The following is a 16683-nucleotide window of genomic DNA, read 5'->3' as shown; positions in this document are numbered from 1 at the left end:
CTGTTTTGTTCGGAAATATCAAGAACTAAATCATCTTCTATTGAACGGTTTTTGCCGTATATACCATAATTAGATTCAAAGTTAAAACAAATGATATAGGTCATAAGTTCACCTAGTTATGGTACCTACATAAAAAAGTTTCGATAAACACAGAATGGAAATTTGAAAAATAATCGAGAAAGATTTCAACTGACACGTATTCAGTATAATTTATCATACTTCATAGTTTTTAAATCATAGATCTATGATTCTAGAAAAAAGATAACCTTATTACTTGTAATATAACTCGATTACACGTGATAAATAAGTTATTGCATACAAATATATATAAAGGGAGTTGTTGATTTAACAATACATCACTAACCGTTCATCGCTTGGTGGAAAAATACTGCTTGTTTATATGTATATGTATAATACAAGATGAACATTTTCAAGAATTTATCTATATTATCTTTTCTGGCTATCTTAGCTTTAGTTCATTCCGATAATGGTAAGTTCCTTTATATGCAATAAAAAATATATTTATTTGGTTGGTCTACTTTCTTAATTAATTAAATATATACTATTTTTTACAAGGCTCTTTTATATTTATTGCTATTTACAGTAACAGATACCGAAGAAAGAAGTCAGCCAATCCATTCACATTAATAGCCGCAGGACCCACAAATCCAAAATCTGTAACAGCCAAGATGAATACTATTCGAATATCCGTAAATATGATAAAAGAACAATATTTTGATCATATGAGCTATTTTTTAGTACTTTTGTGAAGTAGAAGTTTATAACCCAGAGAATGAATCTTGGTCAATTTATACCAAATTTCGAGTGAACATACAGAATGCTTACACATCTTTCGTGTACCATCGAAAACTTATTATATTTGGTGGGAAAATAAGCTATGAAGTATATACAGATGAGGTATTGGATGCATAATTTACAAATATGTCGTTATGTTTATTTATTTTTTACTTATAAAACGGTGATTCTTGTTTTGGTTTGGTAAATAAAGGTCTTAGCTTTTGATTTAGCGACAAAGACATCGTTTTATCTGGCACCGATGGAACAAGTGAAGGGTTTTGTAGGAGTTGTTGAAATTGATGGATATATTTACGTATGTGGTGGTATGGGGGCTAATAGCACAGTAGTGGACACAGTTGAGAGGTAATATTTTAATTTTAATCATATAAGAATATAATATGGGAGTGAATTTTCCAAAGCAGTTCATTTCGTAATTTGGCAGTTTGAGTTTTAAATCACGAAACTAATACTTTCACGCCATCAATACATGGAAAGGGAAAATATTCGTCGCTGGAGGAGTAAACGAGGAATTCGACGATTTAAATTCATTAGAGATTTACGATCCATATGTCAACACTTGGACTGCAGGAACACCGATGCAATTCTACAGGACGAGATTCTCCGTAAGTTAAATAATATGTTATTATAAATAGGGAGTGCAATACGGGTGTACCGATATACGGTTAATCGGTAAATCGCCATCAGTAAATAATGATAATATTTTAAATCTATTTAATTGCGTATTAAGTACATATACTGGCAAATTATTGCATAAAAAAATCGATGCAAATGGCGTATTATGAGGTTGTCTGGAGTCTAGTTTACTTTCAGTATTAAATGTGGCAATTTCCAATTGACAAATTTATGAGCAGCACAGACTAACGTCAGACACTTGTTTAAATTTTTATCAAATCTTTTAAATAGTCCAAACTTAATATAAATAAATATGATTGTTTTAAAAAAATATTATTATTACCAATTTACTTTGATACAGTTATATGAAATTATTCACCTTAGATTTTTTTTAATCATTTACGATTCAATCAAAGTTAAAGGTTTCAGGAATAGTAACCACATAAAGTTATCTAATCAACTTTTTTTTTATTTACGGGTTAATATCGATGTATCGATAGTAGGAAAGATCATTTACCTTTTATCCGTCTATGAAATTCAACGGTAAATTGCAATCCCTCATTATGAACAGTAAATAGGTCAAGTTTTATCAAATGTGTAACTATCATAAAATTCCAATATCGAATTTTGCAAATTAAATTATTGAATTTCTTAAAAGTACCTACCGATATACAAAAGTATACTTTGTAACTGCCAAAATGTAATTTAATTTTGAACAATTTCTAGATCGTATTTTGGGATAGATATCTATTTGCTCTTGGAGGTAATTGGACCATAGACAGTTGTCCAGGAGAACGACTTGATCTCAATACTGAAAAGTGGTCTAATATTACCAACACTATCAACGACACAGTATGGACGGATGCAGTCGTTTTTTACGACAGTATTCTAATAGCCGGCAGTAGGTTTTTTTACATACGGTTTTAATATGGACATATTAAATTTTGACCCATCGTCCATCTCATTAATTATTTTATATACATTTTAATTTATAAATTACGGACAACATTTAAATTATAATTATTACTTCAGATATGAAGAGCAATTATGAATTGAATCCGAACACTAATCAATTGAAAATAATGAGTCCCAAAATGATTCCACGCAATTTTGCAAGATCATTTGTGGTACCGAAAACTTTTGTATCCGACAACCAATCTCTCACAGGTGAATATGATTTTATATCAACTATTAAGAAACTTATTTTCTTTTTGTTTCAAACATAAACAAATAGATATATGCACATACATAGGTATGTAGTACTATTTAATGAGACATATTGATCTAAAGATTTTAACTGATATGCATTCAATATACTTATCAACATATATTAATATGTATGTGACCCAATTCATACGTCATTAACTTTCGATCTTAAAACCAAGATAACCCTAATAATAAGCCGAACGTAATTAATAAATAAATAATACAAGTCGAACGTAACTATACATATAAAGAATCTTGTCAATACGATAATACATCATCTTGATGTATTATCGTATTGACACGATGAACGTATTGACTCAATTTTATTTTTGATTTAAATTTATTATGATTGTTTTTATTTACAGTTGCAAAGACAGAAGAAAACTTAAAATCGGACTATCCATGCACATTGATAGCTCTAGGACCTAATATTCCGAATTCTGTAAAAGCCAAAACAAATACACATACTCATGTACACGTACCTTTTAGTTGAATATCATTTTAAAATGATAATTTGATTTTAGAACTTTTGTATTTTGGAAGTTTACAACCCGGAAAACGATACTTGGTCAATTTTCAATATATTTCACTTGAATACGACTGATGAGTATATGTCGTTTGTGTCTTACGGGAAAGTATTTATATTTGGTGGAAAAATAGGCGACGATGAATTTTCGGATGAGGTATAAGAAGTATGCAGTACATACATAAATACATATACAAGAGTACTATGTTATTAAGTTATTATAAAACAAAGCAATAAGCTTAAATGTTTTTTTGTTATTGACAGGTAGTAGCTTTCGATCTTTCGAAAAAGCAGTAGTTGCTGAAATTGATGGATATATTTACATTTCAGGAGGTTTGGGGGACAACTTCACGGTATATGACATTGTAGAGAGGTAACACAAAATGTATCATCGATGCTGGAATGATTTGTCTAATGCTTTGATTAAAAAGAACCATCCAATAATCATATCGTTTGATTTTAGATACGACCCCGCTTCAAACACGTGGACTATTATGGCTCCAATGTTGAAAAAGCGTTATTTGCATGCTGTCAATACATGGGAAGGTAAAATGTACGTCGCCGGAGGACTTAACTAGGAAATCGACATCTTAAATTCATTAGAGATTTACGACCCTAATTCAAACAGTTGGACTGAAGGAACACCTATGCAAACATATAGATTAAGATTTCCCGTAAGTTAAATACTGTATTATATAGACATATGTACATATATGAGCCATTATAATATGTGGTGTAGTCGGGCCAGGTCGTCGACCTGGTACTTCTTTTTAAAGCCATGTCGTCAATTAAAAAAATATTTTGACTAAAATTTCATATAAAATTTTGTATTCCAAATATTATGAGCATACTCTCGTTCTAACGCTTGATGACCACAATTGAATAGTAATCTGAGCACATTCAAAACTTAAAAGACTTTATTGGATTATTTTATCTAAAACCACCCAAACCTTCGAAATGAAACATTCTTTGAACTATTGGCCATACGCTCTTGAGGATAGATTAAATGAGGGAATTCAGGTTAAATTTAATGAATAGTCATCTCTAAATTCACATGTTAAAATTTTATCGTTTTTTGACATATGTACAATATGTATACATATGTACATGGTTTTAGCATTGCTAAAAGCAAATGTTTCCGTTGACACACAAACACGGGTTTTGCAAAATGAAAGATGTAGAAGAGGGATGGGTAGTTTTTATAAAATATAAAAAAATACATAATTTCTACAAGTAAGAATATTTGTTAATTATTATTTGATTTTTTTTTATAAATATTTCAACTACCAATATTAGGATACAACTTTTTTTTTAGTAACGAAAAAATCGGTGGGGGGGGGGTCATAAAAATTAAACACCGAACTTGTTCTTTTTTATTTAGCACTACACCACTGGTTATAATTATTGAAAGTGGAATAATAGCAGTTCTTCTCTATCTTCATTTCAAAAAATATCTCGCAAAACATTGAATATAATATTTTGCGTCTAGCAATATTTAAAAAAAAATGGTGGCCTGTAATACGTTAATTCTGCTTTTCCAAGATTATGGACATGTCGAATTAAAATAAATGAAAGCCATTTATGAATTAAGCCAAACAGAAATAGTGTTTTTGGAACTAAAATTGGAATTAACAATATATCGGCTCAAATATAAATGTAGGTTAAGGTTTTTAATAATTGTCTTGTTTGATTTAATAGTAGGATGAATTGAATTTTGAAAAAAACAAAAGGATTTTAGGTAATATATGAACTCACATATGTATTAAGTATGTAATTATATTGACAAAAACCATTGAAAATTTTTATCAGTTTTTGATAATGTACATTAATAATATAATTCAACTTCATTTCCATCGAATCCAATAAGAGTTTTCATAATTTTAGATTGTATTTTGGACATCTATTTGCTCTCGGAGGTAGTTGGAGCCATGATAGTTGTTCAGGAGAACGACTTGATCTCAGTACTCAAATATTACCAACACCATGAACACAACAATATGGACCGATGCAGTACTGTTCGACGACAAAATTATAGTTACTGGTAGTAAGTTTTCCATATGGTTTTATTGACGACATATTATTTTAGCCCATCATTGGAAATTTATCTGATTTAGTAAATTATTTTATATACGTTTTATTTTAATGAATTTATGAAATATTTTTGTGTCTTAATTATTTCAGTGGGGAATATTAATTATGAATTTAATCCAAAGACTAATGAATTCAAAAAGATGAATGCCAAAAAAATTTTGCGTTCATTCCCAAAATCATTTTTGATTCTGAAAACTTTAGTATCTGACGTTCAATTTGATTTATTAAGGTACACACATGTATAGGCATTATTTTGATGAAGTTATATGTATGTATGTATTGAATATGTTGTTTATTACATAAGCTTTATGCGATATTTCAGATTCGTTCGAGGATCATAAATTAGCAAAACTAAACCTTATATTTCTAAAGTAATAACTTTTAACTACTACTAATAGTATGGAAGTGAAGGAACAAGTATATTACATTTTCAAGGATCGGGCTAAATAAAAATTTCCAAACAACTTAAATTATTGCGATGTACAGTTCAATGGTCTATTGAACTGTACATATTGAATATACATTAAAAAGGTATAGGTGATTGGTACATTAAAAACTCGATGAAAAACGGGAAGAATATTGAAGAAACACTGTGTCATTTCAAAATCCCAAAAATTAACTCCCTAACAAGATCCAAAACAGGTAGCGGTTGTTTAAAATACCCGAATATTTTCAGTTAAATACATTTTTACTAACCTCTTCTTATTATAAATGGCCTTTTAAATTTGTCCATGGCTGTATGTACTATTTAAAATTAAGGCAATAAATACGTTGTAATACAATAAATAAGACAATTAAGTAATATGCAGGGCCGATGAAAGGGGGGCAAAAGGTATGCAAATAACCTGGGGCCCGGCTTTCGAAGGGGGCCTGGGGCTCCCGCAAATAATATGTACATTTTTAGCAAAAGTATAAAAGCATTATTTGGCCTTTATACTCTTAGGATTTTTTGGACACTGCAAAATGGTATAACTGTTTTCGAGTGGCGGATTTTACCTTATTTTCATGGCACAAGCAAAATATAGGGAAAGATCCGTTCCGGTGTTCAGAATGGTCGGTTCCCGCGTTAAAATATCCAAAGCAAATTAGTAAAAGAACTCTTGTCCGATTCAAGCAGGTAATAAGCGGACAGTTAAAAGTACGAGATTAGTGCATTTGACACATCGATAATATATATAAAATCTTTCAAATTTACCTATTTGAAAATTTGCTATGAAACTTTTAACAATTACAAATGTGATGCACGTGTTATTCCTAGAATAATTCAACAGAAGTGTAATACAAAATGATTGATTTTATTCGTTAAAAGTATGTGTTTGTCTTTTGACTTTCGGAAAATTCGTTATTCAAACACGTTAAAATTTTGCTGTATAATTGCAAACGGTAGACTGGATTAAGAATATTTCAAATCAAAGCTATTTTTTAAATTAATAATATTTGTCGTTTACGAATTCATTTTTACTATTCAACTGTTTTCTATGTTGATTATTTTAACCCATAATGAACATGTATCAATCTGAAGTGTGTATATGTACATATATAGAAACATTTCAAAACGCTCTCACAGAAAAAAATCATTCCAAATTCAATACGTTATTACCTAATATGTACCTGCTCTTCCATAAATAATATATGTAAGTTGATATTTTACGATTTTTTATGTTATATAATTTTACATGTATAATTTTTATTTCATTATTATTATTAAATGAAACTATTTTTAACTTGTATATATGTACATATGTACATATGGTTTAATTATTTATTTTATGTGTTGCTATAGTTTATTATTGTATTTAATTAATTTCACTTGTTTCACTATATTGTATAATATTTACATATATAAATTAATATGAAATATATTTTTATAAATTAGCAACGATTTTAATTGAAATATCCATATCACTTTTTTTTTTACATATTTTGAATTTTGTTTTACTAAAATGGGTCAAGGGGGGTGGATTTTCAAATTTGCACCGGGGCCCGGATTTTTTATAATACATATATGCATAAATGAGTATAATTTAATATTTAAGAGTGAATAATATTTTTATCGAATATAATGAACATGAAGATCGGATTCCTTTTATTGTTTGTTTTGTTCAGAAATATCGGAAACTAAATAATCTGCCATTGAACTGATTTTGCCGTGTATAGATAAACAAGATTTATTATTTAAAAAATGGCAAATGTCATAAGTTCATTATACTTCCTATTGTTTACATCATAGACCTATGATCCTAGACAAAAGATAACCCAATTATGTGTAAGATAACTTGATTATACGTGATAAATAAGTTATTGCATACAAATATATATATAATATAATATGTACATATAAAGGAAGTTGTTGATTTAACAATACATCACTAATCGTTCATAGCTCGGTGTTACAAATAGGTACTGCTTGTTCATATGAACATATGTATGTGTCCACGATGTACATTTTCAAGAATTTATTCATATTATCCTTTCTGGCGATATTAGCCTTAGTTCATTCTCATAACGGTAAGTTCCTACATATGCAATAAAAATATTTTTATTTTGTTGGTCTAACTTCTTAATTAATTAAATATCTATATGCTATTTTTTGTCATTTACAGTAACAGAGACCGAAGTAAGCTCAAAACCGACCAACCCATTCACATTAATAGCCGTAGGACCCTCAAGAATGAAATCTGTAATAGCCAAGACTAATAATATCCGTAAATATGAAGAAATAACAATATTTTGACCATACATATATGCTATTTTTAGTACCTTTGTAAAGTAGAAGTCTATAACCCAGAAGATGAATCGTGGTCACTTTATACCAAATTTCGAATGAACATGAACGATGCGTTCACATCTTTCGTGTACCATGGAAAACTTATTATATTTGGTGGGAAAATAAGCGACGAAGTATATACAGATGAGGTACCGGATGCATAATTTACAAATATGTTGTTATGTTTATTTATTTTTTACTTATAAAACGTTGATTCTTGTTTTGGTTTTGTAAATAAAGGTCTTGGCTTTTGATTTAGCAACAGAGACATCGTTTAATCTAGCACCGATGAAACAAGTGAAGGGTTTTGTAGGAGTTGTTGAAATTGATGGATATATTTACGTCTGTGGTGGTATGGGGACTAATAGCACAGTATTGGACACAGTTGAGAGGTAGTATTTAAATTTTAATCATATAATAATATAATATGGGAGTGAATTTTCCAAAGCAGTTCATTTCGTAATTTGGCAGTTTGAGTTTTAAATCACGAAACAAATGCAATTAATGATTTAAGGTATGATCCAATATCAAACACTTGGACTATGGTAGCTCCGATGTTGTCAAAACGATATTTTCACGCCATCAATACATGGAAAGGGAAAATATTCGTCGCCGGAGGAGTCAACGGGGAATTCGACGATTTAAATTCATTAGAGATTTATGATCCAAATTTCAACACATGGACTGCAGGAACACCGATGCAATTCTATAGGACGAGATTCTCCGTAAGTTAAATAATATGTTATTATAAATAGGGATTGCAATACGAGTGTATCGATTCACGGTTTACCGGTAAATCGGCATAATTTCGCCATCAGTAAACACTAGTAATTTTTTAAATGCCTTAAATTGCGAATTATGTACATATACAAGCATATTTATGCATAATATTACATTAAAAATCAATGCAATGGCGTATTATGGAGAAGGTTGTCTGGAGTCTGTTTACCTTCAGTATTAAGTGTGGCAATTTCAAATTTACAACACAGACTAGACGTTTGTTTCAATTACGATTGAAACTTTTAAATTGTCCAAACTAAATATGGTTGCTTAAAAATAAAAACAAAAACAAAAATTTAGTTTATTTATTATTACGAATTTACTTTAATGCATTTATGTATGTATATGACATTATTTACCTGAGATTTACGATTCAATATTGTATATAGTTTAAAGTTTTTAGAAAAAGTAACCACATTTGTTTTACCTATCTTATTGACAGTTGACAGTCTTATCTATCTTATTTTATGTATCAATCATTTAACCATTTACAATTTAAAAATCATTTAACCATTTACCCTTTTATGAAATTCGACGGTATATTGCAATTTTCAATCTGTGGGTCAAGATTGAGCAAATGTGATTTTAAAGTAGCATTAAGTGAATTTGACAATTTCCAAATATGGAACTTTGTTAAATATACATATGTATGTATATTTTGTAACTTAAAAATTTAATTTAATTTTTTTCAATTTTTCATCGATATTTTAATGTGACTTAATTTTTACCTATTTTTAAGATCGTATTTTGGGACGGATATCTATTCGCTCTTGGAGGCAACTGGACCATAGACAATTGTCCAGGAGAACGACTTGATCTCAATACTGAAAAGTGGTCTAATATTACCAGCACTATCAACGACACAGTATGGACGGATGCAGTCGTTTTTGACGACAATATTCTAATAACCGCCAGTAGGTTATTTTCTTACATGTGGTTTTAAAACGACATATTAAATTTCAACCCATCAACCATCTCATTAATTATTTTATATACATTTAAATTTTATAAATCAATGACAATATTTAAATTTTATTCATTTCTTCAGATATGAAGGACAATTATGAATTGAATCCTAAAAATAATCAACTGAGAATTATGAGTCCCAAAAAGATTTTACGCTTTTTTGCAAAATCATTTGTGGTACCGAAGGCTTTCGTATCTAACGTCCAATCTCACAGAGGTGAATATGATTTTATATCAACCATTAAATAACTTATTTTCTTTTTATTTCTTTTAAGTAACAAAAGTTTTTCGTTTTACTCGATATGCATACATGCATGTATAAAATAATAAAAATATAGATATTTGAAGGTTCTATTTCATGAGATATATTGATCGAAAGATTTTAACTGATATGTATTCAATATAAATACCGATGTATAGCCAAAATTATGGCTCGGTGGTTGCTTTTATGTTTAGCACCAAAAAGGTTACCGGATTCTATCCCGTGCTAATCTTTAATACTGCTGGTCAGACTTCTATATTACAGACTCCAAGGCAATCGTTTATTATCAGAGTTTTCAAATTTATCTGATTTCATTGGTTCCTTATCAAATTATTATTATATTAAACATGTTGCTAGGATATAATGCTAGAATATAGTGGTTAGGTTAGGTTAGTGATCACGGGTTCGATCTTATTAGTTGGTGCTGGTCAAACCTTGGATATGTGGCTCCAGATCAATCGTTGCCTATCAGAGTTTGCCAATTGATGTGATTTTCAATGAAATGGTTCCTGAAAATTGTCAGCATCTTGATTTTTTGCTGCTTCGTATGAATACTGCAAATTAGTCCATATACACTTGGATATTTGTGACTCCAAGTCAATCTATTCTTATTAGAGTTTGCCAATTTATCTGATTTCATTGGTTCCTTATCAAATTATTATTATATTAAACATGTCGCTAGGATATTTTATTTTTTTATTTTATTTTATTTAAATAGGCACACATACAGAATAAAATATAAAAAGAAAGTTGTATAATGAGACAAAAAATAATAATAAACATAAATAAAAATATAATATTCCATTTACAGTGAGCACCACATGGTGATATAAAAAAGTAAAATTACAAAAACATCAAGATTTAAAAAAAAAGAAAAGAAACAGATAAAGAAAAAGATACAGATAAAGTAAAAAAGAAAAAGAAAGACTATAAGGGTGAAGAAGCAAATCAACCACATATTATTTTCTTCACCTTTGTCCTAAAAATACTAAAATAGTCTCTAAAGAGGTCAGGACAATCATCTAAGCTATCGTAAATACGGCATATACGAACGATTGCACTATTGAAAGAGGTGTTGCTTTGACAAATAGGTGGATAAAAAAGATTTGTGCATCTGGTGAATCGGGCATTAACGTTAAAATTAATCTCGCTTAAAACAGACGTGTCAAGAATACCATTAGCAATCTTATATAAAATTAACAAATCAGAAACCCTTCTACGCTGAGACAAACTTGCAATATGGAAAAAAGAAAGTCTGTCATTATAAGATGGTAACAGTTTTTTAAGACCAGTCTTATAGGATAAATGGCGCAGAAAACGCTTCTGGATTGTTTCTAAGTGCTCAATGTGAGTTTGGTAATAGGGAGACCATATGATTGAGGCATACTCCATATTACTACGAACTAAACTGTAATAGAGTAGAATCAGAGTATGGGGATTCTTAAAGGGCTTCGCAACTCGGCAAATAAATCCCAATAGTTTATAAGATTTAGTAACAATATGATTAATATGTTCATTAAATGATAGTTTGGAATCTATAAGTATACCTAAGTCTCTGGCACAATTTTTTGCTGTAAGATCTACGTTATTAATATTGTAAGTAAAGTCAATTAGGTTACGATTTCTGGAAAGTGTCATTGAGAAGCATTTAGAAATATTGAGATGCATAAGGTTTACATTACACCATTCAGATATTATATCAATGTCGGATTGTAATTTTAAGCAATCCGACTCACTATTGATAGGATGGAAAACCTTAAGATCATCGGCATAAAGTAAGCATTGACACTTCAGTAGGGGGATTAGGTCATTAATAAAAATAATAAACAGAAGTGGTCCAAGGTGAGAACCTTGAGGAACTCCTGAAAGGATTATTTTAGGGGCAGATGAGAAACCCTTAATTGTAACCAATTGACTTCTCAAATTAAGATAAGAAGTTAACCATCTAAGTAAATTTCCATGAATTCCAAATTTAGATAATTTACGAATTAGCAAACCGTGATTAACCTTGTCAAAAGCCTTTTGAAAGTCTGTATATATAACATCTACTTGTGTACGAGTATTAAGATATTTATAAATTGTGGTAGTGAATTCAATAAGATAATATAATTGATGTGATTTTCAATGAAATGGTTCCTGAAAATTGTCGGTATCTTGATTTTTCGCTGGTTCGTATGAATGCTGCAAATTAGTCCACATATACTTGGATATTTGTGACTCCAAGTCGATCGTTTCTTATCAGATTTTGCCAATTTATCTGATTTCATTGTTGAAACGGTTCCTCTATCAAATTGGCAAAATCATCCTTCGCGTTATGTTACAAATATCTGAATTTGATTTATTTACAATATGTAAAAATTTATGTTCAAGTATAAATCCATAGACGTCTCTTTGGATTAATTATTTAATCAATAAATTGTTAATTTCGTGCTCTTCAGCCTCCCAAATTACAGCGATTTGTTTAATAAAAATGCTGGAATGTTTGTTATTAATTATCTAGGAAGGCGCATTGGGGTCTGGTATATATGTATCTATATTTGTAAAATACAATATGTAAATATGTATGTGATCCAATTTTAACGTCATTGACCTTTAATCTTAAAACCAAGATAACCCAATTACACCTAAGCCGAACGTTATTATATGTACATAGAATCTTCTCAATACGATAATACAACATCTCACATAAATTACTACGTGTGATGAATATCTATTGTTAACACGATAAACGATTTAAAAATTAATTCATTCCAATACCCAGTTAATTTGATTATTGATTTAAATTAATTATGTTTTTTTTTATTCACAGTTGCAACAGAAAAAAGCTTAAAATCGGACTATCCATACACATTAATAGCTGTAGGACCTAATATTCCGAATACTGTAAAAGCCAAAACAAATATAAATATTTGCTTTTTAGTATAAAAAATGTTTTAAAATGATAATTTTGTTTTAGAACTATTGTATTTTGGAAGCTTACAACCCGGAAAACGATACTTGGTCAATTTTCAAAACATTTCACGTGAATGCGACTGATGAGTATACGGCGATTGTAACTTACGGAAAAGTATTTATATTTGGTGGAAAAATAGGCGACCATGAATGTTTGGATGAGATATAACACTTCTACAGTATATATGTACATATATAAAAGTATTATTTTATTAAGTTAGGGGTACCATTAATTGGCCTGGAAAATAAATACAATGCCCCTCTCTAAAATTGCTAGCACGACAGATTCGGTTTTCGCCCAGAAAATAAAACGTCAAATGGGTTGCTAGTAATAAAAATAAAATTTGACAAAAATAAATACCGACCCTAACAGCCTAATTTTAAATGAATAGGGCCAACCCTAGCTTAACCTTATCTAACCTTTAAATAAATGTTGGCTGTTAGATATTACATACGACTACCTAGTGAAAATGTATCTGGTTATGATTTCACTGAAATGTAAAATTTTATTTTTGTTACTGGCAACCCGTTTGACTTTTGATTTGCCGCGTGAGCACCGATTCTGTCATACGAGCTTTTTTAGAGATGTTAATTGTCGTTTAATTTAATTTCGTTTTGACATTTAATTATACCTGTGCCAAAAATATTATCCCTTAAGTTGATATAATATAAAACAATTCATGAAGCTTAATCTTTTTTTACATAATACATAGGTAGTGGCTTTCGATTTATCAACAAACACATCATCTTATCTGGCGCCAATGGGCCAAAAGAGAAGAAGCGCAGGAGCTGAAGAAATTGATGGATATATTTACATTTCAGGAGGTTTGGGAGACAACTTCACGGTATATGACATTGTTGAGAGGTAGGGCTTCCAAGCAGGTTTAAACCGAAACTGAAAAGCCGGCTTTTTGACCATTTTTCAAAAAACCGAAAACCGGCTTTTTTAGCTCGATCAACGGGCTTTTTAAGGTTTTCTTTAATTAATGTTTTTTACTCAAAACTAACAACTACGAATTTAAAATTTATATTGAAGATCAAAAGAAATGTGTATATCCAAACTTTTATTCTTGAATAGGCGTATATTTCTTTGAACAACAAAAAAAGGTACAGCACTTAGCAGTGCCTTTGAGATTTAGTTATGGACGAAGACAAGGTCATAAACTAATAAAATATTATTGAAAGTAGTTTCCATAACCTACACAAGGCCTTTTAAAATTTTGGCAAATTGTGTTTTTCATAATTTGTAGTTTTTGCGTGTTCAGGTATAAAATTATAGAAAATGTTATCGTAAGTAAGAATTCGCTGTTGTTTTAAGCTAAAACAAATGTGTAAAATAATGTAATAACGTTTTCGAACACAAATTCATCTCAGCAGTGTTTTTATTCACGATTCCACGATTACAGTTTTTCTATGAGGTAAGACATTATTTTTTTAATATATTCTTGATAGGAGCTTATTTAAATCATTTTATTATTTGTGCGTATTTAGGATCTATCATTATACGGCTGTGATATATAATAAAAAAATATTATTTGTAATATTTGTAATAATAAGAATGATCTTATGAAAGTTCATAATGTGTATAAATCAATTTAATTTATAAACAATTATTTTTTTGTATAATATAATTAGTATATTCACAATTTTTTTTTCAATATAAAAATTTTGAACTTAAAATGGCCATAACAATATGAACCCACGACTTAATTAATCTATTTTTTATATGTATTTGAGGAATATGAGTATAAATAAACCGTACAGATACATTCACACATACCGGCAGCACTATAAAATACTAATAGATATGACAAATTGAGTGCAAATGTATGGAAACTTGCACAAGACAAAAGTCCTACTTCCGGTTGTCGGATTTTGTTCAAATTTTTTTTATAATTAAAATCACTATCAGTTTTTTACATAATAAATATCAAGAAGATTAAAATAATTTAAAAGGTCAAAATAAAATAATAAAAGTACATAAAGAATACAAATATAAATTTTCAGCTTGATACGTTCAGGGGTGTGGACAAAGTAGTGACGACAACATTTTTGACCATTCTAAGAGGACAAAATCCCACTTCCAGTTTATATAATTTAATGATTTTTATTTATTTTCATCCCATTGATACAAGAATTATACTTGAATTTTTTCGTGACGAGCACACAACTTAATAGATATGAAATTTCAGTTCAATAAACCACAAGGTTTTTTTTGAAAAACATAAAAAAGCCTCGATTCTCTAGAGTAAAAGTACTACTTCCGGTTCAGATAAAAATATAAGGTTATAAAATTTATAATTTATATGACATGTAAAAATATTTCAATCCGATTCAATTAGTGGCTTGGGAGATAATTGAATTCAAAAACTTAAAAAAGGGGACACCTATAAGGGGAGGTACCATTTCCGGTTAACTTAAAAATTTGATGTTGATAAGAATTTCAGTACTCCATACTAAATTTCAGTTCGATAGGACTAACGGTGTTCAAAATATCCCCAAAATCCACTGAAATACAGACATACACACATTTTTTCTAGATCATGAAAATTTGATAAGTGATCGATTCTGAATTCAAAACAGTCAAAATCTCGAGTTAAAATTTTTGCATGATCACAAAACTTCATCTATTGTTACTACGTACATACATAGATAAAGTAAAAGCCCAAAACAACATTTAAAATCGTTATCAACAAGTAAATTTGAGCATCTTTAAACATATTTGTTAATAATATCATTAATTTCGTGCACTTGTTGTGTGCGACAATCTATTAAAACTTTGAAATAACTGCGAAAAATGCCTCGATAGCCATCTAACTTCACAAATGGGTCGAAATTAAACAAAATCACTAAATATATCATCGACAGTGGAATGATTTTTTTTGAAATGCCTTAAATAAAAAAAATTTGGTTTTAGGTATGATCCACCATCAAATAGCTGGACAGTAGTGGCTCCAATGTTGACAAAGCGATATTTTCACGCAGTTGGTAAATGGGAAGGGAAAATGTACGTTGCCGGAGGAGTCAACGAGATATTTGATAATTTAAATACGTTGGAGATATACGATCCAGATTCAAACAGTTGGACCACAGGAACACCGATGCAATTCGAAAGATATAAATTTTCCGTACGATTACTATTATTGCAAATTACTTTTACTAGTGTTGCTACTAGCTCTTGAGTACCCACATGTTTTTGTAATTCATATTATTTTCCGATGGATTCAATTATCATTTGTCTCATTTCAGATCTTATTTTTGGATGGAAGCCTATTTGCTATCGGAGGCAATTGGACCGTTGATAATGTTCCAGGGGAACGATTAGATCCCGATTCTCAAGAATGGTCAAATATTACGAACACCATTGAGGAAACCTTATGGACAGGTGCTGTCGTTTTTGACAAAAATATCATAATTTCTGGCAGTAAGTTTTTACCTCAATACCACATCATCAAATATGTGTACATCAATTTAATCACTTCATGTTCGATTTAGTTTTATTATTAAATGGCAATTTTAAAAGCTTGATTATTTTTTCAGATATGAATAATAATTACGAGTTGAATCCGAAAACAAACGGTTTGAGAAAGTTGAATTCCAAAATAGTTGAACGTTCAGCTCCAAAATCATTTTTGATAAGGAAGTATTTAGTATCAGAAGCTCAGTCTGATTAAGGTACACCATGACTCATTTTTATTGCGT

At 29.7% G+C, this 16683-nt stretch overlaps 1 protein-coding gene across 1 annotated transcript; it reads left to right on the top strand.

The window, feature by feature from the left end:
• Window positions 1–420: 420 nt before the first annotated feature.
• Window positions 421–16655, top strand: LOC143917343 (uncharacterized). The gene is made up of 10 exons (XM_077438823.1): window positions 421–490; window positions 1294–1421; window positions 2158–2332; window positions 2464–2598; window positions 3003–3079; window positions 3162–3320; window positions 13695–13846; window positions 15899–16109; window positions 16231–16405; window positions 16522–16655. Exons 1-10 carry the CDS (start codon window positions 421–423, stop codon window positions 16653–16655), a joined length of 1416 nt encoding a protein of 471 aa, XP_077294949.1.
• Window positions 16656–16683: the final 28 nt, after the last annotated feature.

This window comes from Arctopsyche grandis, chromosome 9 (genome assembly GCF_051622035.1).
Source record: "Arctopsyche grandis isolate Sample6627 chromosome 9, ASM5162203v2, whole genome shotgun sequence".
NCBI lineage: Eukaryota > Metazoa > Arthropoda > Insecta > Trichoptera > Hydropsychidae > Arctopsyche > Arctopsyche grandis.
Note: the sequence above shows the minus strand (reverse complement) of the source record. Positions and strands in the feature narration are given on the sequence as shown.